This window comes from Talpa occidentalis, unplaced genomic scaffold, assembly GCF_014898055.3.
Source record: "Talpa occidentalis isolate TD23 unplaced genomic scaffold, MPIMG_talOcc4v2.1 talOcc4.16, whole genome shotgun sequence".
Taxonomy (NCBI): domain Eukaryota; kingdom Metazoa; phylum Chordata; class Mammalia; order Eulipotyphla; family Talpidae; genus Talpa; species Talpa occidentalis.
The window spans coordinates 27,318,039-27,343,612 of record NW_023601653.1 but is presented as its reverse complement, the minus strand read 5'-3'; the positions used below and the strand labels follow the sequence as shown (position 1 = coordinate 27,343,612).

The 25,574-nt window shown below is 32.6% G+C and overlaps 1 protein-coding gene across 1 annotated transcript in view; it reads left to right on the top strand.

Moving 5' to 3' along the window:
* Positions 1-25,070, top strand: part of PTPRQ (protein tyrosine phosphatase receptor type Q) — a 161,927-nt gene extending 136,857 nt beyond the window's left edge. Inside the window, exons 36-45 of the mRNA XM_037513931.2 lie at positions 1,099-1,125; positions 1,784-1,865; positions 5,241-5,331; positions 10,352-10,428; positions 14,632-14,766; positions 14,958-15,083; positions 16,633-16,781; positions 20,552-20,687; positions 23,426-23,549; positions 23,783-25,070. Of these exons, the coding sequence (XP_037369828.1) occupies positions 1,099-1,125; positions 1,784-1,865; positions 5,241-5,331; positions 10,352-10,428; positions 14,632-14,766; positions 14,958-15,083; positions 16,633-16,781; positions 20,552-20,687; positions 23,426-23,549; positions 23,783-23,820 (985 nt within the window). The 3' untranslated portion in view covers positions 23,821-25,070. The remainder of the gene's footprint in view (positions 1-1,098; positions 1,126-1,783; positions 1,866-5,240; positions 5,332-10,351; positions 10,429-14,631; positions 14,767-14,957; positions 15,084-16,632; positions 16,782-20,551; positions 20,688-23,425; positions 23,550-23,782) is intronic.
* The last annotated feature ends 504 nt before the right edge of the window (positions 25,071-25,574 follow it).

Genomic DNA, 25,574 nt, shown 5'->3' with positions numbered 1-25,574 from the left:
GGTAAATACCTAGGAGTGGAATTGCTGGATCATATGGAAGCTCTATGTTTAGTAGGTCCAGAAATCTCCACACAGCTCTCCATAGTGGTTGGACCAGTTTGCACTCCCACCAACAGTGCACAAGAGTTCCTTTTTCTCCACATCCTCGCCAACATTTGTTGTTGCTAGTTTTTTTAATATGTGCCATTCTCACTGGTGTGAGATGGTATCTCATGGTAGTTTTGATTTGCATTTCCCTGATGACAAGTGATGTTGAACATTTTTTCATATGTCTGTTGGCCATTTGCATTTCCTCTTCAGAGAAGTTTCTTTTTAGCTCTTCTGCCCATTTTTTGACTGGATTATTTTCTTTCCAACATCCTCTTATAAAAAATTTTTCACTTAAGGAATAGAGTAACATCCTTAGCCATACTTAAAGTATTTGGAACTTTGAACAAGTGATATGTTTTTATTTTACTTCATTATATTTTGTGCCTTTTGTGGTTATTTGCAGTGCTAATTGGTTGTGCATGACAAACATGTTATTAAAATGTGCTCATGTATGTGCTGCTTAGTGTATTTAGCTGTTAAAAAATATTTCATTTTTTCCAGACTATAAATAACTTGACCAATGAACTTTCAGCAAAGAAATGTCTAAAGTAACTGAAATGATTATGCTCTTATATGATTATATGTTCATCAGATTCACCCATGAAAGAAAACTTAAGCAATCTGATGTCATTTTTCAAAGCTTCATTCCCTCTGGTTCAGTATTCTTTATGGAAAAAGAAAACATTTTTAAATTCCATCTGAACTCTCTTAGACCATTGAATATTAAGCAATATATTAAAAAGTGAATTGTCTTTCATGTTCTGGCCCCAATACCTAACAATATAAAGAATACCCTCTTAATTTGAGAAACTAAATTATTATTTGGCCATATTTGGGTCCACATAGTATAATTTTAAAATATGAAATAAATTTAAAATAAAGATTACTTATCAGTTAAACACATTGATATATTACTGATTTATTATATGTTGCTGCTTTTAATCTAGAACACTTTTAGAAGGAACTGTACCTCAAAACTCAATGCATTTAACACAATCTCTGTTGCAGGTTACTTAGTTATAGAAAATCTATAAGGTAAGTTTGTTAAATAAATGTTCTTCTCTTTGAATATCAACTTTAGAGTCACTGATTCAGTGAATCTTAATGTGTGGTTCCTTTTTGTATGTTTGTTAGAAAAACCTCCAAGCTGGATATAAATCATAAAAGCATGACTAATTGCATGGTAACTGGAGAAATGCTTTCTCTCTCTCTGGGGTGAAGCCTGCATGTCTGTATTTTAGCTTGGGAAGTAATACGGGGATATTTAAACTCTTTGGGGTTTAAAAACCATGTCATTATGAGAATGAGGTCACTGCAATATTTTATATCTTCTAAAACCTTATAATGTATAAAATGTTTTCTGTATGACAAAGAGGTATTATGTGCTTTAGAAATCAATGATAACTTTATGCCCTTACATTTACTTGAAAAACTTTCATTAAAATGTTAAATAATTGATTTAAAGTCACTCAACAATGGAAAGAATTTTGTACCATGAATACAAAGAAAATGAACTCCAAGGGGAAAAAGTTATTTTGTAAATGTGGCAGCGTGACTTTCAACGACTGTGTGACTTCATGGGTTTTGAAATGTCTCTTATTCTTTAACTTGCTAACCATCCAGCCAGTGCCCGTGCTAAAGTGAAAGAACTCAGTCTAACGTGGCTCCATTTTATACTTCTCTTTACTTTGAGGCCAATAAGCAAGAAATCCTTCCTGCAACATGTTGAAGAGCTTTGCACCAACAACAACCTAAAGTTTCAAGAAGAATTTTCGGTATGTTACTAGCAGTTGTCACAACATTGCCAGACCTCCAGTCGTGTCATGTGTCACATTTCATGTCCATTTTAAGCATACAAGGCCACGAAGACTCTGGCCTTGATAATCAATACCCAATTACCAAGTTGATTGTTTGGATAGTAATGTTACACTTAGCTGCTGCTGGTGCAACCTGAACAGAATTATTCACCTACTGTGTTAGGAAAAGGTGGCTTTTCTTCCAACCTGCCCAGCCTGGGCTGCCTGGCCTCCTTTCTTCTTTGCTCTTTCATCCCAATTAATTTGTTTTTGTATTGAGGTTTAGGTTCTACTATTAACGTCATTTTATATTTAAATAATTAGTTTAAATTTTAGACTAAATCCATTTCACGTTTGCCTGCTTCATTTATGCTAGTGGTCTAGATGAACCTGAAAATAGAACTTGATCTTTCCAGATACTTTAAAAATAATTTTCTACAATTGCCCCCCCATATCAAATAGATATATATTAAAAAAAAACACCATAAAACAGATAAAGGAAGTTCATGTTTTACAACATCTATTTTTAAGTTGCTATGGAGTAAGTACTCTATCACATTATGGAGAATATGCAAAATTAAGAACTTATCACCCAAAACTATATAAAATTCAAAATATGCAATTGCTTTTAGCATTTTATATATCTATAAAATTGAAATTGTTTAAACATACAAGGCAGATAGCAGTTATTTTAAGATTGGTAAGTATCTTTCCTAACTGAAAGGATGATTTTTATATTATAAAAAGAAAATGATGATTTTTACATTATAAAAAGAGAATGAATTCCTAAATGTCACCCAAAACTTTATTTCTATGATTCTTCATGAAATTTTTAGTATGTGAACTTACGAAGCAAGGAACCAAACAATCAGCTTGAATAATTCAGGATTACAATATTTCAGTCTCTCAGGGAATAAAAACAAAAATGTGAGAAGATTAATAGTATTTCCTACAGCATTTTAGCTATGCTTCTTAAATAATATTGGTCTGGACTTAAGAAAATCATTGATACCACATCAAACTCTTCTAGCTTTATATAACAAGAACTCTGACTTTTTTCAGAAGTATACATGTCATTTCCTTGGAATACTAGTGAATATAATTACATTATGCATGACTGAGTAAACAAAAAGTTTTCACATATCTAATTTTTTTTAAAGATTTATTAATTTTTTACAAGAATGGGGGTACAGGCCAGATGCTTGGGAGGGTGAGAGGATTCACCAGAGACAAAGTGGGGAACAGAACAGACAGACTGATGAAATACACTGCTGAGGGGAGCAGTGGGCGAGACAGGAGAGATCTGCCTCACCATGTGGGATTCTCGCCAGCCGGCCGGGATCGAACTCCCACTGCAGAGGCTGCGGACAACTTCACAGTGCAGCACTCAACCGCCTGAGCCACCAGGGAGGCCCCCACATATCTAATTTTAATAAAGTTTCTGGTTTAAGTTTTTTTGCAACTTAAACTTGGCTGTTTATAGAAATATATAGGTAGCATGCATTATTTATATAAAGATGTTTATATAAGGGACTTCATTCCTAAAATCACTTTTATCCTAAAGCTATACTTTTTAAAGCAAAGTTATGTTTTAATAAGTAAATGCATATTTGATGTGTAGACTTGATAAATCTTATATCTCAAGTGATAGTCATTTATACCATAAATACTTAAAGGCTCCTACTATGTGATCAGCATTGCATTTAGCACATTGCTACATATCAATTCAGCACTTAGTAGCTAAGTGACCTTGGGCAAATCATATAAGTTTTCTAGGTCTCAGTATTCTCTTTCATGAAATGATAATATCTACCTCATTGAATGCTGAATACTAAAATAATTGAATATGTGTAATAATAAGACTAGTGGCTGGCACTGGATTAGCTATTATAGTAATAATTTCTACCATAAAGATGCTCATGTTATAAGAATTACAGACTCATTTAAAATTACAGTTACACTGTATCTTGATAGAGGTAAGCATGAAGAAATGAAAATCTATTCTGCTTAACAATCAGGAAAAAAAAACACAGAAAGGTGACCTTCAAGATGAATTTCAGGATGAACAGGGGTTGAACAAGTAAATAAAGGGGAAATGCCATTCCAGATAGAGGGAACACATTCAAAATCACAAGGAGGTAGAATAGTCCAACTAATTCATCTGTGATCCCAAATCAAGAAGATGGTTAAGGTCCTTTGTGTCCCCCCAAAAAATAAGGCTGCCCAATATAATATCACTATCCGGCAGTCAACCTGGTAATTGAGTATCAATTATCGAAGCCAGATTCATATAATCTATAAGAGGAATCCTCTCTGTGAAATAATTACAAGCATAAGTACCACTTTTCAGGTGATTTCTAATTCATCTTTTCTTCCTCCCCACTTTTCTTTGTCTCTCACAGATGTACTCACATATACTCTCAGAACCTTGAGGAAGCTAGTCTGGGATTCCTCACTTTGTTAAAAAAATTTTTAAAGGCACTGGTGCTAACAAAGCAGACTTCAGCTGCACACAGTTTCCCTGTCCTGTAGTACATACTTACCTGCTAAGGATTGTCCTGATTTTCTTCCTAAGGGAAAATAAAGGAGAAAGAATTAGTCAATTAAATGAAATAATTTATAATGATGATGAAAAATATAAAAGCAAGCATTTTAACACTTGGTAAAGAATTTGGCAAGTTAAGACTGCTAAAAGGGAAAAACATAAATTCCATAAATGCAAGCCATTATTACTTAAAGGAGCATTAAACACCAGCTTTCTTAATGCTGTATAGGCACTATCATGATTTTTCACCAAGATGTCAATAATAGCTCTCCTTATACTTTCACCAGTGTTTGTAATTCTTTATTTCACCTTTGCATTCTGCTATCGATTTAACAATGCCTACTGAGAGCAGGACTTAACCTTTGGCATCTTCTCAAACTGACCAATGTTGTACCAATTAATAGGCATGAAATCACACTGCCCAAGTAGAAAAACAAAAAATAAATCACTGAACTCCTATTCCCTACTAAGTAGACATTAAAATATTATATGATGCTCAGTATGTACTCAATAAAACCATTAAAGTATGGAAAAGTGTTATTAAGATGGTTGTTGTATATTAGAGTTTCCCAAAGCAAAGAAATTATCCCATAGAGAACAATAGCCCAATTCACCAATTTTATTCAGGGTACTTATGAAGAAATTTATGTAAATTCATTACTGCTATGTGGGCCTTATTTCCTCAGTTATGAGAGGTGTTTATTTTATTTTAAAATAGAAGGATTTAGAATGAAGAATTGTTTTTTACTATGTGGAATTTCTTGATTACTTTTGAAATAAGAAAGATTCGCAATGCTTTCATTCCATAGGAATTACCAAAATTTCTCCAGGATCTGTCTTCAACTGATGCTGATCTTCCTTGGAACAGAGCAAAAAACCGATTTCCAAATATAAAGCCATGTATGTACTTTAATTATTTCTAGTTTTGACTATGAAGTTTTTAAAAATGATAAAAAATGCATCTTATTTTTTTAATTATTACATTTCTTTACTTATAAATTATGATGTTTGTTATTAGTTGTGATTTTCAAACTGTATCTCTTTTGATTTGCTAATGTTTATTACAGTTAATGTACATGGTTTTCAACCTGTTAACACAGGTTCACTTATGCAGGTGCAAGAAACAGTAGACCTATTAGTTTCTTTGCTTGTAATTTAACCCAAGAAACAAATCATAGAGACATAGTTTTAAATAAAAAAAGAAAATTCACATGTAAATTTGTGCATTCTTTTCCCTTGACAGCATAGTTGTGTGTCTTATGGGATATAAAAAATGCATTGCAAAATATTTATTGTGATCTGAGTAAATGTGTACTGATTGGTACTGCCAGGGTTTGCCTTACTAGTAAATGTGGCTCCATTTTTTAATCAATAAGGAAAAAAATACTGCTCTAACAACTAGTAGTGATGTGAAAGGAAAAACATAAAAACCCTGTTAATAATTGCTGTATGTCTGATAGTACATTTTTTGAATAGGTGTTTCTATCATCTACATTCTAACCCATTGTATTTTATGTAAGGAAACAAAATGTGGTATTACGATGTTCTGAAGTATTGTCAATTGGTTCAAAATCTAGAATTTTTAGAATATTTCTACTTTAAGAGTTGTCACATATATATTTTTAAAATGTTCTATGCCTTCCCAAGACTATTTTGGGGAAATTCTTAAAAACTGAACTCTCTGTCTAGAATGATAAGGATTTTGAAAAGACTACAATAACAAAATGTAATATCATAAAGGACAAGGGTAGGAAGAAATTGAACAAATTCTGTTACTCTACAACTAGAGGAAAGCTGAGGCATGAGATAAACAAATTTAGGGAAACATGATATAGGAGAAAGTAATCTAATGGATTTTGCTAATTCCCAAGAATTAGAATAGGATAAAAATACAAATAGCTTTAATTACCTAAAATCCTTTTTGGAACAAAGCAAATCATAAGGAAATGACTTTAAACAAATTGACAAATTAGGCATAGTAAGAAATTAAGAGTGTTAGTATGACATCTCTAAATGTCTATCATGTGAACTTTTTCTCTTTCAAAGAGTTAATCTGGATTGGGTGCATCATATATCTAAGAGTAGGGAAATGTTTATGTCCTTATGTCCTTCTAGACCTAAATTTCTTCCAGATTATTTCATGCTTATTTAGTTAAGTACTCTTAATAATATTATGTGAAATAAATGATCTATTGAAGAAGTTATTGTGAAATATTGTACATGTGGCTGAAATAATTTATAATGTCAGTATATATAAAATAAGTAAATCAAATATGCTTAGCTTATTTCCAAGGACCATAAATTATCTAATTTCAAATAGTAAAATCTGAGATATTAGAAAGATATTTTTTAATCTTTCAATCAACTAAAGCACTTTTAAAATCAATATTTTAAATATTTCAATCTCTTTACATTATTATTTGGCTTACATCATGGCTATAAGAAAATTTAGATAATACTATCTTAAAAATTAGAGGGTAAGAATAAAATAAAAATGGCCAATCAAATTAAATCAATCTTAAAAAAAAATAACAAGGTTCCTTTGTTTGAAACTAAGATATATTCTTCATATCTGAAGCTAAGACAAAAAGAAATTGTTAATGATGGAATTATGTAGTAAATAAAGGATTGTCTAGAATATTAGAATTAAATTATATGCATTTTCCTCCTCTGCTAAAGTCAAATGGAGAATGCCAGTGGTTTTTTGCTTTCTTCTGACTTTCAGTTGGTAATTTTTCAAATAATGTATTAGATCCATATCTAATATCTTCTAATGGATTTTTAGGAGAAAACTTTTTTAACTGTCCTCTTAAAAAGTTGGAACCCTATAAGAATTAGGTAGAATTTATAATTTTCAAGAAAGTTATTTGAATAATTTGTCAATTTTACTAAAACATACTACATGATGTAAAGTAAAAAAACTAAAAACATATGGATAGTAATAAATTTCTGGGTCATAATCCTATTTACCCATTAAGTACCTTAGTGACCAGATATATTATCCAGTCCTTTCTTTTATATAAGGTTATTGTGAGCATTAGAGGAAACAATCATGTAAATCTCTTTGCCCAATACTGAACATGGGAAGCACTGAACAAATGTTATGTCTTATGATTATTTATATACAGAATGCTTATTTTTTATAAGTTGTTAACTTTCTGAGTGAATAGAATGAGTAACAGGTTCTTAGGGTTGACAGTCTGAAGATAGCAAACTTACTTCCCTAGCTTGGGTTAGAAAGGCAAACTGGAAGCTCGCAGTCACCTCTAAGGGCAGCTAACTCCTTTATAACACACACACACACACACACCCAAGCAAATGAGAAATTTAGGCTAAATATATTTTCATTTTTTGCTTGCAGAAAAACCATAAAAGAAAAAAGTTTTCCCCAGAGAGAAAGAAAACATTTCAATAGTCTGAATTTTAACCTGAGTCAGCTAAATTAAGTGCATTGTATCCCTTGAGTAATGTAGGAAGTAGGATTTCAAATATCACAGTGCATTTTAGAAGATATTAACTTACAGGGATTTAAGATACTAGAATTAGCAGCAAATGCTTTCAGAAGAGATCTTCAAGACTCTGTTTGACAGGACAGTGACCTTCAGAACTGATCCAGGTCCATGAAGAAAAGTTTAGTTTGTTGTTGACTGTGATAATTATAAACAGGACTATTGAGTGAACCTTGAAACCTCAAAACTAATGACTTCCTTTCTTTAGATACAGGATTAAACATGATGTCATGTTAAAATAGCTAGATCTTACCAAAATCAAAAACTTTGGACCTAAGTCATCTGCATAAGTTTATTTAAAAATTCCTCATCTCTAAATGTAAAACCCTTGGGCAGGTTATTATACTTAATGAGAATTATGTCAAGTATTTAACATATAACATTTGCTTAAATATTGAGAGAATGAGACCATCTATTGAATGCAACTATAAGTTTTCCTCAAGAATACTCTGCAAAATAGAATTATAACTACATGTTATATCTGAGGCATGAAGGAGCAGAGAGATTAATCAAGGATATACAAATACATGGGAGGTAGATCAGCAAGAATTCAAACCTAAACTGGTTTACCCATTTTACCCTACTACTATTGAGTTCTTTCAATCTGAATTTTAAAAAAAGTCTTCAAATAAGTAATAATAGATATTTTGTGTCATTTTCAGGTCTAGTTAAAATCAGCATTGCACAATCCAATTAAAATACCAATTTGGAAAAAGTCCTCAGGAAAAAAATCTAATATCGTTCTTTAAAGAAAAATAATGGATAGGAAACTAATTTTGTCAGCTCTTAAAATATTCTAAATAATAACTAAGAGTCTGATTTTAAAGAAAAAGCAGGCAATTATGGGCCTCCCCGGTGGCGCAGCTGTTGAGCACCGGGTTGTGAAGCTGCCCGCAGCCTCTGAAGCGCCGGTTCAATCCCCGGCTGCTCCCCGGCCACTGGGGGAGGGTCCCGCATGGCTGCTCCCCTCAGCAGTGTGCTTTGGTCCTTCTGCCTGCTCTGCTCCCCGCTCTGGCTCTGGTGAATTCTCTCACCCTCCCGCGCTTCTGACTGTACCCAGTGCTTGTATAAACAAACAAACAAACAAACAAATAAATAAATCTAAATTTAAAAAAAAAAGAGCAGGCAGTTAACTTAATGGAAGAGAATAGGTAATCCAAAAATGGACCAAAATATAGAGAGAAATAAAGTATATGACAGAAGTGGTATTTTGAATAAAGATGAGAGGTGGAATATTAAAAACTTGGGACTGTTTATTATTCAAAATGACAGCATAAAAACAATGAAAGATTTTACCTCCTTTTCTTAAGAAGACAAATCCCAATGGGTCAAAGATTGAAATGTTTAAAACAAAGGCAGAAAAATCCATAAAAGATCCAACAGAAACATCAATTGGATTAGTACAAATAAAAATACTGATGTGACAAACACTTTTATATGAATGGCAGAAGAAGCAAAATAAAGCATAGTGAAAAATAATGAGAAATCTGATTACAAAAGATACAACTTTACATATGGCAAGATAGCTAGCCAAATAGATTGACAAATATTCAAAGACAAATGATAAAGATGAGAAAATTACAACACATATGACAAAAGTCTATCAATCTTTATTTTTAGTAGAAAATATTTTTTAGAAATTAGAAATACAAAGCAAAAAGCATAATAGAGAAGGCATTTAAAATAGCCAAAAAAAAGAAAGAAACTGTTTCACTTCTATATAAGGAAATTAAAATAATTGCCATGAATCATCAGTTTTTATCTCTCAAAATATCATAAATTAAAATGTTTAATAAAATCATCTGGTAGTAAATATGAGAAGAAACAAAATTATTCAAACACTTTTGTTCAGAGTATGAACTAATATAATTGAAGAACCATTTGGCAATATCTTTCAAAATTTGAAATATACACTATAATTTGGGAATTTTACTATTAGTAATATATTCTACAAATACATTTTGACATATAAACAAAAGTCTCAATTACATTTATTCAGCATTTTATAACAAAAAGAGATAAAAAAGTTAAATGAGTATGGTATATTCAAAAATGAAATATTATGTAGGTTTTTAAAATAGGGAGCCTAGGTTTCTTTTTCTGTGCTTGTATGGAAATATATAGATGAATTAAAAAAATGAATTTTCAGACTAAAGTGTTTATCATTACATTTTTGGTCAACATTTTATGAGAAGTTATAGAAAATGCTGGAAATATATACAACATAATAATTGTTATTTTTTTCTGAGTGGTAGAAATATGGAATAAGAGGGGAATTTTACTTTAATTTTATGCCCATCTGTAATGTTGGATGCTATATCATGAACTCCTTTGTTTTATACTTTTATAATAAAAAAGTAGCATGCAATTTAAAATGTAAGTCAGCATTGATTTCCTACATTTTCTTCTAGATAACAATAACAGAGTGAAGCTGATAGCTGATGCTAGTATCCCAGGATCAGATTATATTAATGCCAGCTATGTTTCTGTAAGTTGCCATTTTTATGAATGTTTTATTTTTTATAAAACCTATTCCTCTTACAACTATTAAAAATAAAGTCATTATAAACTTTATGTAATTTAATGTGCTAGTTCTTTACAACAATACTATATAACCCCATTTTATAACTGGGAAATGGAAGGCCCCTAATTGAGATTGCAATTTACCAACTATCCTTTCACTAATAATGGCAAAGTTTCGACATCAGGCTACATATCCTCTTGTCTTTTCCCCATTTCATATGTTTATTGATGTATTCTCTATACACAATCTCTCTTTCAAAGTAAAAATAGTCCAATAAGTCATATTTATATAATACAAAAATGTAGTATGCTCTTCTTTCCTTGTTGATATTAAATCCTTCAAGGAGACTATGATACCATATTCTTTCTGTCCTCAGTTACTTGGAGAGTGTACACCCCTTTGTAGCTATTCAACAACTCATGAATTCAATAAGTTCATGTCTATCTTTAATGAACCAACATTCATGGAATTATGGATTGTGTAATGTCCTATCTTGCACACCACAGATAATAAATGCTTCTGCATTAGATTGAAAATGAAATGAAACTGTTTTCAGAGTCTTTCTTTCTCCTTTCCTTTCTCTATGACTCTTTTGTTCTCTCACAGCTCATCACTATTCCAGCACCTCCACCTTGTGTTGACACAATCATGGAATATCAGAGTAGGAGTTTCCCTTATAATTAGTTATTTCAGCTATTCACTTTGAAATTATTTTTTTAATATCCAAAAAGTCAGGTTTATTATGAAAAAGGGAGAGAAGAATAAAGGACATTTGCATAGACACAAGTGGGCAGAAAGAGCTGCTCACCTTGAAATTCTTTTTAAAAAATTCCCAATCGCTTCTCGGCCTTTTGGCTAAGATCAAGTGTAAAAAATTCCCAATAAATAGATATTTCCCTCTTATCATTGATTCCTCCACTTGCCCCTAAGGCAGATGATTCTATCTCTGAAATTCTTTTTATACACTTTTTTTTTTTAAAGCAAGCCATGTTCCCTCATGCACGGGCTTCAATTCTAACAAATATCCAGGCTAACCTTCCTTATTATAGTGGTCCTATAGATACTTGAGAGTGTCCTCTAATTCCTACATTCCCATAGCTCTTTTATTCTTTCCTTATTCATAGGTCCTCTGAATCAGGCCTGCCATTCCATTTGATCCCACTGGGATTCTGCCTATGTGATCCTCATCCTTTTCCTTTAAAATAACCTAACCTATTGGTTGCTAATTACAATCATATATTTGGTCTATTGTGAGAGCAGAAAGTAATGGGAGAATATAAATTTTTTAATAGGGAAAAGATATATATATATATATATATATATATATATATATAGTGTGTGTGTGTGTGTGTATATATATGTGTGTTTCTTATTAAGGAAAGTAAGGGAAGGTTAGGAAAAGTTAAGTTATCCATTTAATGCTAGAACTTTAAATCTATGTTTATAAAAAAACACAGAATTTGCTATTGAGATAGCATATTTTATTCATTTATCAGATATTTGATTCCATTTGGTTCTTCTCTGAAGATTATGGTGAAATCTTACATGCTTGCTAATATTTATTATAGCCTCAATTCTACCACATTTTGAATTTTTACTTTTATATACATAATGATACCTCTATGCATTTAGACATTTAAATTTTAGTCAGTGCTGTAATGATCATATGTCTTGTGTGACAAGGGCAAATGGTGTTATCAATGACCTTCTGATTATATCATTTGTATTTGCCAGTAAGTAGATAAAATGAATAACTCACATTCTCTAATATTCAAGTAGATATGAGGTAACAGTATAGGTCATAATTATGATAAAGAAGGAAACCAGACAGTTTTAGTAGGTTAACTGAACCACGTGGATGAGGTAAGACTCTCCAATGTTCTCTCTGAATACTATAGGTTGTCAGGAGGCAACCATGAGGATATGATAATGCAAGAGGAACAATAAACTCAGAAGTTTGAATATGTATATACTGCTCTAATCAAGTAATACTGTAATATAATAAATCTTACAACAAAGTCACTATGACCCATAGACAATGATATGCCCTCTCATTGCTGAGCTGCATGGTAAGCAGATCCAGCTGGAAAGCACTTTACGTTAAGGCAGGTTTCAGTACTGGGGTGTGCAATATGTTGTATTGCTCATACATTTTGGGAAAATCTTTGCTTAGGATACCAGGAACAGATGGGATAGACAGAGTTATGATAGTTAGTGACATTCGCTTCTCCATCTCCAAATGCTCACAATGTAGACCTCAGAAAGAATGGTTGACATCTCAATTCTTTGAACTTCCCAATTTGTTTCAGGATATCTCTAAATAATAGAGTTCCCTGGTACACTGATAAAGAGTCAGTTAAGGAGCAAATGACAGAGGCCATCAACAAATGGATGCTGGATTTCTATTTCTTTGGAAGCTAGAAACAAAGGGAGAATATCAATATAAGGAAAGGAGAGAAGACAGCAACATAACTATAGTGTTTAAATAGAAGAGCAAAAAAATAAAGTTTAAGAAAGCGAAAGGAGAGGACCAGCATGTGGTCTGAGGGATGTATTTTAAGACTGGGAAACTCTAGACCAAAGTCTGTAGCTATATTAATATTAATATATATGGATCCCTCTGCTCTGGGCTGTTTTTGGGAATTATATTCCTGGATCCTGGATCACAAAAAGTCTGGAAAAATCTTTCTGAAGAATATGCTGGTTCTTTATACATCTGTGGGACAGAGGGAGAAATGAAAGATTGTACCCCATAAACAGTCACTAACCGTATAGAGGAGTTTAGAAATATTTTCAATTGAGCTTGAATATGTAATAGGGATTTCAAGTCCAGTATGTCAAAATTGAATTCTTGATGTATTTCCCTTCATTTCTGCTCATCCAGAAGTCTTCCTTTGTAATCATTTGAATGATTCCTCTATTTTTTCTTATACCAAATATCCAATTAATAAGCAAATTCTATTGACTGTCTTCAAAATATACTTAGATCTTACTACTTCTTACCATCCTCATTGTCATCAGTCAAACATTTCCCTTGGTTAGATTGTTACATTAACCTTCTAACTACTCTTATTCCTTTCATCTTTAAACTTGAATAGATTGGTTGTCTTACAGAAGTCAGAGTGAAACTATTAAAACCATAACTTTTTTTTAAAGATTTATTTATTTATGCATACAAGAACTGGGGTGCAGGCCAGAGATGTGAGGGGTGAGAGGATTCGCCAGAGACAGACTGGTGAACAGAATAGGCAGGTGTACTGAAATACACTGCTAAGGGGAGCAGTCATCCAGACAGGAGAGGTCTCCTGTGCCATGTGGGTCACCTCCCTGGTAGGGGATCAAATTCATGTTGCAGTGGCTAGGGCTAGCTTCAGAGTGCTGTGCTTAACCCCTTGTGCCACTAGGGAGGCCCTACAGTAACTTTCTTTAAGAAAATTCACAGATATTCAGGAGGAATGCTGACATTCCAGGTGAATGGACCAAGTTTTAGAACAATTTGATAAAATGTACAACAGCTGTCATAATGGAGTTGAGGATAAATCTCAGGTCCTATATTAGCTAGATAAATCTCCACATTAGTCTTGGCTCAGAGCTCTGGAGAGTAAACACTCATGCTACAGCTGAAGCAGAGAAGTACTTTCTTACAGGAAAATATTGGTATGACCCATAAATATATGACAATAACATAATGGGGTGGGTAAGAGCTAACTATAACTCAGATTCTCTTTCAATTGTGAGAAGTTGAATAAATCATTTCACATCTTAAGCCTCAGTATCTTCATCTATAAAAGGACAATAATAGCACCAAACACAAGCTTTTTGTAAAAAAAAAATAGTTGAAATATTTATCAATATTTAGCATATTGTCTGTAGTAAAGTAAGCATTTAATGAAGGTCAATATTTTTTGTATAGTCTTTAATGTTTTACTGAAGGTTTAGAAATATATATTAAAAATGATTGTTACATAGTGTATCATACTGAGAGATTAAATGTTAGAAATTTTTGAATATTTAGTATTGGTATTAAAATTATATAACCTTTAAAAATGTCAGGTCATTTTATTACTAATATATTTTTCTTACATTGCTCAAAAATTAAAAATACTATCTCTTCATTTATTTATGTGTGCATAAATATTGATGCAGTGTTGTAATTATATCCTCTAGGGCTACTTATGTCCAAATGAATTTATTGCTACTCAAGGTCCGTTACCGGGAACAGTTGGGGATTTTTGGAGAATGGTGTGGGAAACCAGAGCAAAAACATTAGTAATGCTGACACAGTGTTTTGAAAAAGGGCGGGTAAGTTACTTGAAAATCTTTTCACAGAATATCATTTTACAATTTGGTTAATATATGTGTGTTAGTTTCAGTGAATACTGTGTCATCAATAACTCAGATATCTATAAGGTGCTTTTAACTCAGCTGCAATAACTGTGACATTTATCATTATAACAGTGGTTCTCATGACCGGTCATTTTCTCCAAATACAGATCAGATGCCATCAGTATTGGCCAGAGGACAACAAACCAGTTACTGTCTTTGGAGATATAGTGATCACAAAGCTACTGGAGGATGTTCAAATAGATTGGACCATCAGAGATCTGAAAATTGAAAGGGTAAAAAGTAGAGTGTGGGGTGGAAGCCAAACCTAGTGGAAAATATGAATGTTCTAAGTGTCTAAAGTAAAATTAATTTCTAGAACTGTCTCTTGCATTGTTAACTATATATTCAGTAATTTTTTCCTGTCATTTTTTGCAAAAAGATTTTTATTTTTATTTGTGCATACAAGAACTGGGGTACAGGACAGAGGTATGCATGGGTGAGAGAATTCACTAGAGACAGAGTGGGGAGCAGAACAGGTGGATCTATGGAAATACACTGCTGAGGGGAGCAGTGAGCAAGACAGGAGTAGGCTGCTGTGCCATGTGTGTAGCTCCCTGGCTGGGAATCGAACTCGTGCTGCAGTTGCTGGTGATAGCACCACCAGGGAGGCCCTTTCTTATCAATTTCTGAAAAGAACTCTCAAATTGGCATCTGCCTTTTTTATGTATAAACAAAATTTATTTTGGATAGATTAATTTTTTTTTTGTGGGACCCTCGCCGGCGGCCCGGGAATGAACTGGCACTGCAGAGGCTGCGGGCAGCCTCACAGCCCAGCGCTCAACTGCTGCGCAACCAGGGGAGGTTCGATAGATTAATATTTTTATTGTCTTTTTTTTTAATGAGGTGATGTTGGTTTACAACACTGCATGTGACTTAGACATAGGTTCAGCCTCTTGAGATGTATGTTACCACAAGCCCACCACCAAGCATCCATAATCCTCCACCACAAACCACTGGGTCTCCTCACCCACTTGCTCCCCACCACTTCCCTCTGGCTGCCTCATTCTACAGTTCGATTTCTAAGGTTTGCTTTATTTTAGTTTTGTGTTTCCCATTGTTTTGTATCTTTATATTCCACATATCAATGAAACCATCCAGTATTTATCTTTGTCCTTCAGACTTAGTTCATATCCATTTCACTGTATTTAATTACAGATCACATGGTTATAGTTTATATTAATGAATTGACATAAAATTCTTAGGGAAACAGGAAAGAAAAATGAGGGGATAACTAGAACACTAATTCTATGAACAAATGTAATATTTGACTTAAAATAGGAATTTACCAAGTCACCCATATCTATATGCACTCAAGATTTTCTATTTAATCTAGAACTAAGATAGAAAGATAGTGTGATTCCACTTTATTAGTTTACATATGGTAGAAGGACTTTGAGACTTTCTGATGCTATCAGACACTCATCACTTGTGTTTTAAGTAATTGGTGAGTGTGTTTAAACTTTGGGTCAAAATTGTTTCAAAATCTATTCTAGTGCTATAAAATGTTAAGCCACATTTGAACACAAATCCTCTATAACGTTATCCATTTGCAAGCTTTCTAATTGTTACCATTTATACTGAAAAAATAATTTTCTTTAGCAATGATGAAAGTCCTCTCAAAGGAAAATATAAAAATAAAATGCAGTTTCTTCTGCATTTTATAGAGTGGTATAGAGTCATTTTAAAAGATAACCTTCAAAAACTGAGACCAGCTCTCTTCAACTTTCACTGTGAAATTTAAATAATTTTATTGATCTTTTTTAATTTGTCACTTTGTCTTAGCATGGGGATTGCATGACTGTTCGACAGTGTAACTTTACTGCTTGGCCTGAGCACGGGGTTCCTGAAAACAGCACGCCTCTAGTTCACTTTGTGAAGTTGGTTCGAGCTAGCAGAGCACATGACAGCACACCTATGATCATTCACTGCAGGTAAGAAAGGCAGGTTTAGCACCTTATATCAAACACTAGAAATAAACTCTAAATTCAGTGTAATCTTTTTATTATCATGATACCATTGCTTTATTTATAACATTAACATATTCATTTCAGCTTACAGTTGTCAGATATTTTCTTAGTTATAATAAATCAAGATATAACTTTGTAAAAAGCTTAGAAAGAAATAAAATGAGTAATGAATGTATCTCAAGACAAAGGAAATAAATATATTTACTAGTTTATATATATACTGATATGTATGTTTGTATGTATATAGGTTTAGGAATCTGTATATTGGTGTTTTAGATATATATAGAGAGGTGTGTGTGTGTGTGTGTGTGTGTGTGTGTGTGTGTAGGTTTAGGAATTTTCCTGCAGTCTTGACTGGATTATATCTCTCAAAAACCTTTATTTTTTTAATTATATCCAGTCATTTATGTGTATGTATAGAATTGTATGATGTTAATGAATAAATACCTGATTTTTATTATTTCAATTGAAACTGGTTAATACAATATGATTATAAATTGAGATTTCCCCCATCACTATTTTCATTGCAATTTAATACTCTTAAAGATAAAACTCAAGAGTTGTTTAGAATTCAAAGTTTTTCTGGACATATTAAAATGATTTATGTTTTCTAACATGATATTTCTAATTCAGTGTCAATTTGTGTCTTTTCAACGATTGGAGTTTGTAAATTAGAGGAAAAGTTGGTGATAATGTACTATTTTATACATCAATTTATATGAGTTACCTAGAATAAATTCATAGGGTCAGAAAGTAGAATTGTGGTTACCAGGGGCTTGGGAGAGGATATGAGGAATTATTACTTAATGGGTAGAGAGTTTCTGTTTGGCATGATGAAAAAACCTTACAATGAATAATGATGATGGTTCCACCACATTGTGAATGTGCTTTAGCCACTGAATTGTGCACTTGTATAAATTCCAGAAGCTGTATCTTTTATACAATAAAACTTTAAATAATATATTTAATCACATTGATAACTAGTAAATTAATTATAATAATTCCATTTAGTCAAATGATATTTTTCTCATATGATTATGCTATCATTAATGTGGTTGAATATGCAAGAAAATATTCATTCATCCAAGTTTTTACTTTTATTGAAAGGAAAAACTCAAAACTATCTTAAATGATTTTATATTTTCCAGTTAAATTTTGATTTTTTTAATTATTAGAAAAGTATATAAGAGCTTGCTCATTATAAAGTATCTGAACAGTATTTATATTTAGAAAGCACATAGAATGAAATATAAAAGTCCTATTCTTAACCTCCAGTTTCATTTCCTCCATATCATAAAATTTTTAATAGAGTAGCATATAGTATAAATAGTATAACAATATGCTTCTAAAGTCCGTGATTCATTTTAAGTTGGCACCATTGAAGATTAAAATCTTTAATGAATAGTAGTTGCCTTTAGCATCTTTGTATCTTGCATATACAATGCCACTGGCACTAAAGCTCATTAAAAATAGAAGGCAACCTCTCCCTTGATATTTTAAAAGGATTAGAATCTTTTCCTTCATGGTTTAAATGGATAAAAGAAATTAGAAAGAGGTATGCTTATATATATATGATCACTTTTAAATATAATTTTAAAACTAATAAAGTTTTAGCTCGAACCTCAACTTCTTTTTTTTTTTTTTATCTTAAATTTTATTTTTATATTCCCCCATACAATTGCAAACGCCCCATTCTGACCCCAATCCTTCCCCTCCCGCCCCCCACCCCCAAAAAGTGTCTCTGGTTCATAGTTTTTTGTTGATTTTGATTTTCACTTTCTTATATTCATTTTCCTGGTCCCTTATTTAAGTTTTCTAGATTCCTGCTATGAGTGAGACCATCCGGTATTTTTCTTTTTCTTTTTGGCTTATTTCGCTGAGCATGATCCCTTCCAGTGCCATCCATGTTGCTGCAAATTGCATGTGTTTATCTTTTTTGAATGCTGAGTAATATTCCATGGTATATATGTACCACATCTTCTTGATCCAGTCATCTACTTTTGGGCATTTGGGTTGTTTCCAAAGCTTAGCTATTGTAAACAGTGCTGCTATAAACATAGGGGTGCAGGTGCTCTTTGGAATTGATGTTTCTGTGTCCTTTGGGTAAATACCTAGGAGTGGAATTGCTAGATCATATGGAAGCTCTATGTTTAGTAGGTCCAGAAATCTCCACACAGCTCTCCATAGTGGTTGGACCAGTTTGCACTCCCACCAACAGTGCAGAAGAGTTCCTTTTTCTCCACAACCTCGCCAACATTTGTTGTTGCTAGTTTTTTTAATATGTGCCATTCTCACTGGTGTGAGATGGTATCTCATGGTAGTTTTGATTTGCATTTCCCTGATCGAACCTCAACTTCTTACCTCTACTTTAGATTTATACGTTCAATTTCTAATTCAATGTGACAATCTGAATAACCACAAAAATTCTGAAAATTGAACATATCAGAAACAGAACAGATGATTCAATCTCCAAGCTGACTCTTCCTCATTATCCTTGTCTTGGTAAACAACACATCCACCAGCTTGAGCCAGAAACCCTATTGTTCTCCTCAACTTCTTTTCACATACCACAGCCAACTTGCCAACCAACAGGTGAACCCTGTTCCCCATCAGCAACCCATTGCATTTTCCTTACCCAAGTTCCCTTGCTCTGCTTTGAAGAGCAAAGCATGGTCTTATTCAAACCTGTTCTCCTGCCCCCTCCAGGTGCAGTGCTCCTCTCTGACATGCCCTCTAGAACCTTACCTGATCTTTCTTCATGACACTATGTACATAAATTTATTCCTATGGACATTAATTTATTACTATGGATATTAATTTGTGTACATCTCTTCTTTGCTCTCATTAATGCTGATACTTTGTATTGTTCACTGCTCTACCCTAAATGTGTAGGACAGTGTGTACACTCAAAATATTTTGAATGATGTATAAAGACTGTTTATTAGGTCATATGTGTGTTTGTGTTACCAGATTTGGATTTATGTTTTAATGCTCACTATTTCTTATGTCTAATCACAGGAAATTGCCAACATGTAACTGTTTCTCACTTACAAAAATTCCAATGTTATGTTGTTCAAAGTAGCAATTATAGGATTGAATTTGCCAATTCTTTCTTAGAATTACTTTCTATATTAACCATTTGAACACCTACAAGTCTTATCTTTCTAATGGGAATTCTGAATAAATCTTGTTAGGTTAACAGCTTTTATACTGTAAATTGATAACATACTTGTCCTTAGATATGAAACTAATTTCTTAAAAGAAAGTAGCTTTTCAATTTTACTATCTATAGAAGATAAATAAAAACTTAAGGAAGGTAAGTTAAAAGTATATGAGGGACTATCAATATAATGCATAGGAAATGCTATAGAGGCTAAATATTTTATAATTGGCATTCCTATTAATAAACAAAAATATGTACATAGCAAACTTTCTGGTGTTGAGAATTTTTAACAATTTAAAAATCTTCTCTATACATCTCCAACTATACTTCATAAAGTATTAAAACAGGAAAAGTTCAACTGATTTTTAAAAAAGCTCAAATATTTGTTAAAAGTATTAATGACAATCTTTCCCTTCCTAACCATTCTTAATAACAATAAATATGCAAAGAAAATCTACTGCCAGATAAGAAATTGTCTAGAATTTATTGCTAGCATAGCTTGTTTTCTTCATCATCAACATGAACAGTCTTTTATTGAGTAATTATTCATGTAATTTCTCTCTTCCTGCAGTGCTGGAGTTGGGCGAACTGGAGTTTTTATTGCTCTGGACCACTTAACACAACATATAAATGACCATGATTTTGTGGACATATATGGACTGGTAGCTGAACTGAGAAGTGAAAGAATGTGTATGGTCCAGAACTTGGTAAGAGATTTATGTCTGTGTGCAGTGTCAGCAGCTCATATAAAATGCTAAAATGCTGCACATATAAAATGCTAAAAAATATAACTGGGAATATTTTATATGTTGACTGCTATGGAGTTCTATCTATTTTACTTATCCATACTTATCCCTATTGCATTTTATTTACTAATCATGATTTTTATAGCATATTATCACCTAATTGGGGGTGTCTGTTGTTTTGGTTCAGAGGCAAAAATATTTATAAAATATATAGATTTTCTCATCATTAATAAAATCACACAATACAAGGGTAATGAGTCTAAAATCACTCTGTTGAGGGTCTAGTGGGTTCAAAATGCTTTACTAGTCCTTTTACATGTATTATCTTATTTAATCCTCATTTAATCCTTTACTTGTAAAGCAGGATCAATACAATTAACCAACAAACATTTGTTATTGACTCTGCTTTTACACACTGGAAAGCTGATGTTCCAAGTAGTTAAATGATATCCTAAGTTTATACTATTAATAAGGTTGGTGTCAGGATGCAAACCCAAGCATAACTATAATAATTATGCATGTTCAAACAACCAGAGTGAAATGTTGCAATTGCCTTGCAACATTTTGTACTATTGTACTTGGGAATCATTCCAATTTTCATGAAGCAAGCTCATGTTCAGTACATACTACAGTAGCCATAGACAGAGGAGGGGAAGCAGAAACCCTCTAAGGTCTATCAACAGGGACATGGTCCAGAAACGTAGGAGAGACCTACTTGTTCTTTCACTGTCCACCAAAACAAACAAACCAACCAACCCAAGACAAAACAATTAGTATCAGTCCCTGGAGATTAGAAAGACCTTTCTGTGTTAGTTCTCTGTAGTGAGATATATCCTGATATAGTATTGATGCCTCAAACAAGGGTTAATCTGGATGATTCTCCTGGAAATTTACTGCTGTGAACTCTTATGGTAGAAAGACAAAAATAACTAATATATTTTGGGTGACTAGATTTTTGGCAGAAACTTTACATGCAAAACTTTCATAAGGTAAGACCGATAGCTTTTATAATTCCCCCATTTGAGTGAACTGAATATCAGAAAAGTTTACTTCTTAAGGAGGTAACATGACTATCTGGGTAGCAACTGGGATGGAACTCTTTACTGCCTCTTTGGTAATAATACACCATGGCAGAGGGATCTTGGAAAATATAGTACTGCCCTGTGGAGCTCAGCCTACCCTGCTGGCAGAATTTACACCCATCATTCTTTCCAGTGGAGAAAATGAGCTCTTCACAGAAGTCAGACGCTTCACATACCAAATGTGACTTCAACATGCAAATGTGATTTTTTTTTTAAAAAAGGATACCAGAATTCGTACATTTAAATTACTATTGTTGTCAAAGAAATTATGTTGTGTTAATATATTTCTGCCAGTAATGTTATTCATTATGTGATGTATATTTGAAAATACTCTTCTCAAATTGTTTTGAAAGATAATTGACTAACAGTTTTAATATAATTTTTTATTTCATAATAACTTCATTTCTTACAAAAATTGATTTAAGTAACTTGATCATCCACCTCACTTAACAAAACTTGACCCTTTTGACTTCTGAATGTTCTCCAAATGTATTCTGTCCTTAAATGGTAAAGATTGGATAGCTGTGAGAATTAAGAGTAAGTCAACAAGTATTTATTACACAACCACTACGTGTCAGGCACTATTACAGGCTATGGGAATATAGCAGTGAATACGACTGAGTACTGCCCTCATGGAACTGACATTACAGTGATGAGATATCTTTGGAAATATTTTGTAATCCACATAGAACTGCATATTCCTAATAAAAACTAACAGTTTCTGAAGATAATTTCAAATAAGGAGTTCCAAGAAATTTTGAGGTATAGCAACAATGCATGTGAATACAACTTTTTAAGATGGTCACTTTTGAGGATGTTCTATTTAATCAACTGCCAATTTGTGTGTGTGTGTGTGTGTGTGTGTGTATTTAAACAATCAGTGATATTCCTTTAAAACCAGGCATGTTTCCTATGTACAAGTGAGGGTGATTTTCCATGACTGTGATCTTTCCATGACTGTTGATCCAAACTCAGAAATGTTAGCAGGTTATTGGATTATATTGAATAAACTTAACCCAGATGATATTGAATTTAGCTCAGACTTTCAGATGAAATTTTGAGTCCTTCTCCAGTGCCCAAATGGTTGGATATTTCAATGATCAACTGCCTTGTCTTCAAAGAGACCAAACACATTCATTTGGCCAAATATCAGATAATTAACAGAATTGTGAAACACATTTTACATATGCTGATGGTGTGTTGATGTGCTCACTCATACATTTCAAAAGTAAATTATGCATCTATATTCCAGCAGTCATTCTAACAAGGACATTATTTATGAGATAAATTACTCAGACCTAACAGGAGAAAGGAAATGCATAAAAAAATTTAAATAATCTAATTTACCACCTTTATTTAATCACAACAATAAAATTAACATTTAGTCTTTAATAATGAGTTTAAAAAGTGAAGCTACAAGAAGTCACAGAAATTAAGAAAAACGTATGTTTGAAATGGTAGAAAATTACTTACATACATGGTAAATTCTATGACTCTAACTTAGCTATTTGAAATTTGTTGAATTCAGTATTACTTTCACTGTAACAGTAAATCTTCTTTTGTAAAAATAATTTCCACCCCATCAATTCATGTAACCACATTTTCTTTGGTGTCTAGGCACAGTATATCTTTTTACACCAGTGCATTCTGGATCTCTTGTCAAGTAAAGGAAATAATCAGCCCATCTGTTTTGTTAACTACTCAGCACTTCAGAAGATGGACTCTTTGGATGCCATGGAAGGTAAACGAAGGCAATGTCTACCCAATTTACTAGTTTTTCACCTACAACAATAGCCTTAATAATAACTATATGTTGAAAGTGTTTTAGAAACTGGTTAATGCACCTTTCAGTTTTTTTCATTTTTCATCAAGTAAGAATAGTAGCCCTTCCATCACCACTATATTCTTGCCATGAAAATTCTTAAATCTTTAAACTGTTTACTGTCTCTTGTGACATGTTATTTTATGTTCTAGGCGATGTTGAACTTGAGTGGGAAGAAACCACCATGTAAATATTCAAACCAAAGACTACAACTGGAAGATATTTTCAAATCCCAGGGGCCAAAATCACCCCCTCATTCTTCTGAATTGAGATGTACAACATTAAAGAAATTGTTAGGCTTCTGTTACTGTGCCTTACTAAGTGGATTGACATATTATGAATAGTTCTGAAAAAGAGTTCATTCAGGAGAGTTACTTGTTTTGTACAGAATACATATTAAGTATGTAAAATGTTTCAGAAAAGACATCCCAGAGATTTTTGAAATCCCTTATTTTTTGGAATGAGCCAAATAGACAAATTCTTATTACACAGCATTAATATTTCATTGTGAATTTCCCCTACATATTGGACTTAATGGTGAACAAAAGTAGTAAATGTTTATTCAGTAGTGTTATTTTGGCCTCCAGGGTGTTGACGTTTCTTGTGGATAACTTCCAGAACTGTCATCATGATCTGTACTTCCATGTACGCCTCTGGGTTTTGAATCCTCTGTTTTATGAGTGCTGAGATATCATCTCATGATCTCGAACAGCTGAACAGTAACCCCCTGACACTGCAGGGATTACTTAGCCTTTATACAACACACAGTAGCTCTTCGGGGGACACTTAGGGCTATTTAAATTGCATTGTGATCTTTACTTTGAAAAAAAACAAAAGAAAAATTAAACAGTGCAATTGCTCAGATGAAGTTATAGAGCCCTTTTCTAGCATGTCTACACGTGTACATCTTCAGACACAAGCTGTACCACTGTATTGTATATTTAAATACATAGGTCAATGTATCAGATTCTTTGTGTTTTATATATATACGCATATATTTATTTTCAACCTAATATTAACAGTTTTGAAGTGTTTCTTCAGCATAAATGTATAAAACAGTAATAAAAACATGATATGTTACAAGTTGTAAACAGTGAAAGTTGCTATGGTGCCAACAGAGACTTCTAAATACATTACATAAAATGAGTCTTTATTTCATTTCCCCAGGTTGATTATGGAGGAATGTATTTTTTGGAACTGAAAACACCGGAAATTAACCAGATTGTAGGAAATTTGAGAATTTTTAAAGGGAAATCTCTCACCCTTCATTTTGTTAGTGACACTGAAGTTTGGAACTACATGAAATTATTTTATCACAGACTTTAAGGTTATAAAATAAAATTATATTAACTGTTCTATACTATAGTAAGAATTATATCTTATGCTTATTTCTGCTTGAATATGCATATAGGAAATGTGATGGCTAATAAAATTGACTTTGAGGAACTGAGTTGCTTTGCAGCATATCTTTTTGGTCCTTATAAATATAATTCTAATTTTATATCATGCATTAAGATATCATTGATATTATCTTACTATAGTGAAGTATGTTATATAAAATACAATAATGTAATTCAATATGAATAACTAAGGTATAAGCATTTCCCAAGCTATCTATAGATGGTAAGTAATTTTAAAATGGAATTCATTATCCAAGAAATTAAATTAAGTCTCACAAGCTGTCCTGCTTCCTATTTTCTCATGGCAAGGAAAAGCACTGCTATTCCAACCAACAAATTTACTCTATAGAAAATTACAGAAAACCATCAGAAATTCAGAGAACTCTAGGAGATTCAATTTAAAGTTAGACAATCTTCAGCTAGCATCACATGTTAGTCACTGAAAATGTGTGGCAACCCAGTACTTGAAATGTGGGGTTTTATATTCATGGAAGACAGATAACAGTCTATAGAGAGCATGGCTGAAGTAATTTTTTAATGTATT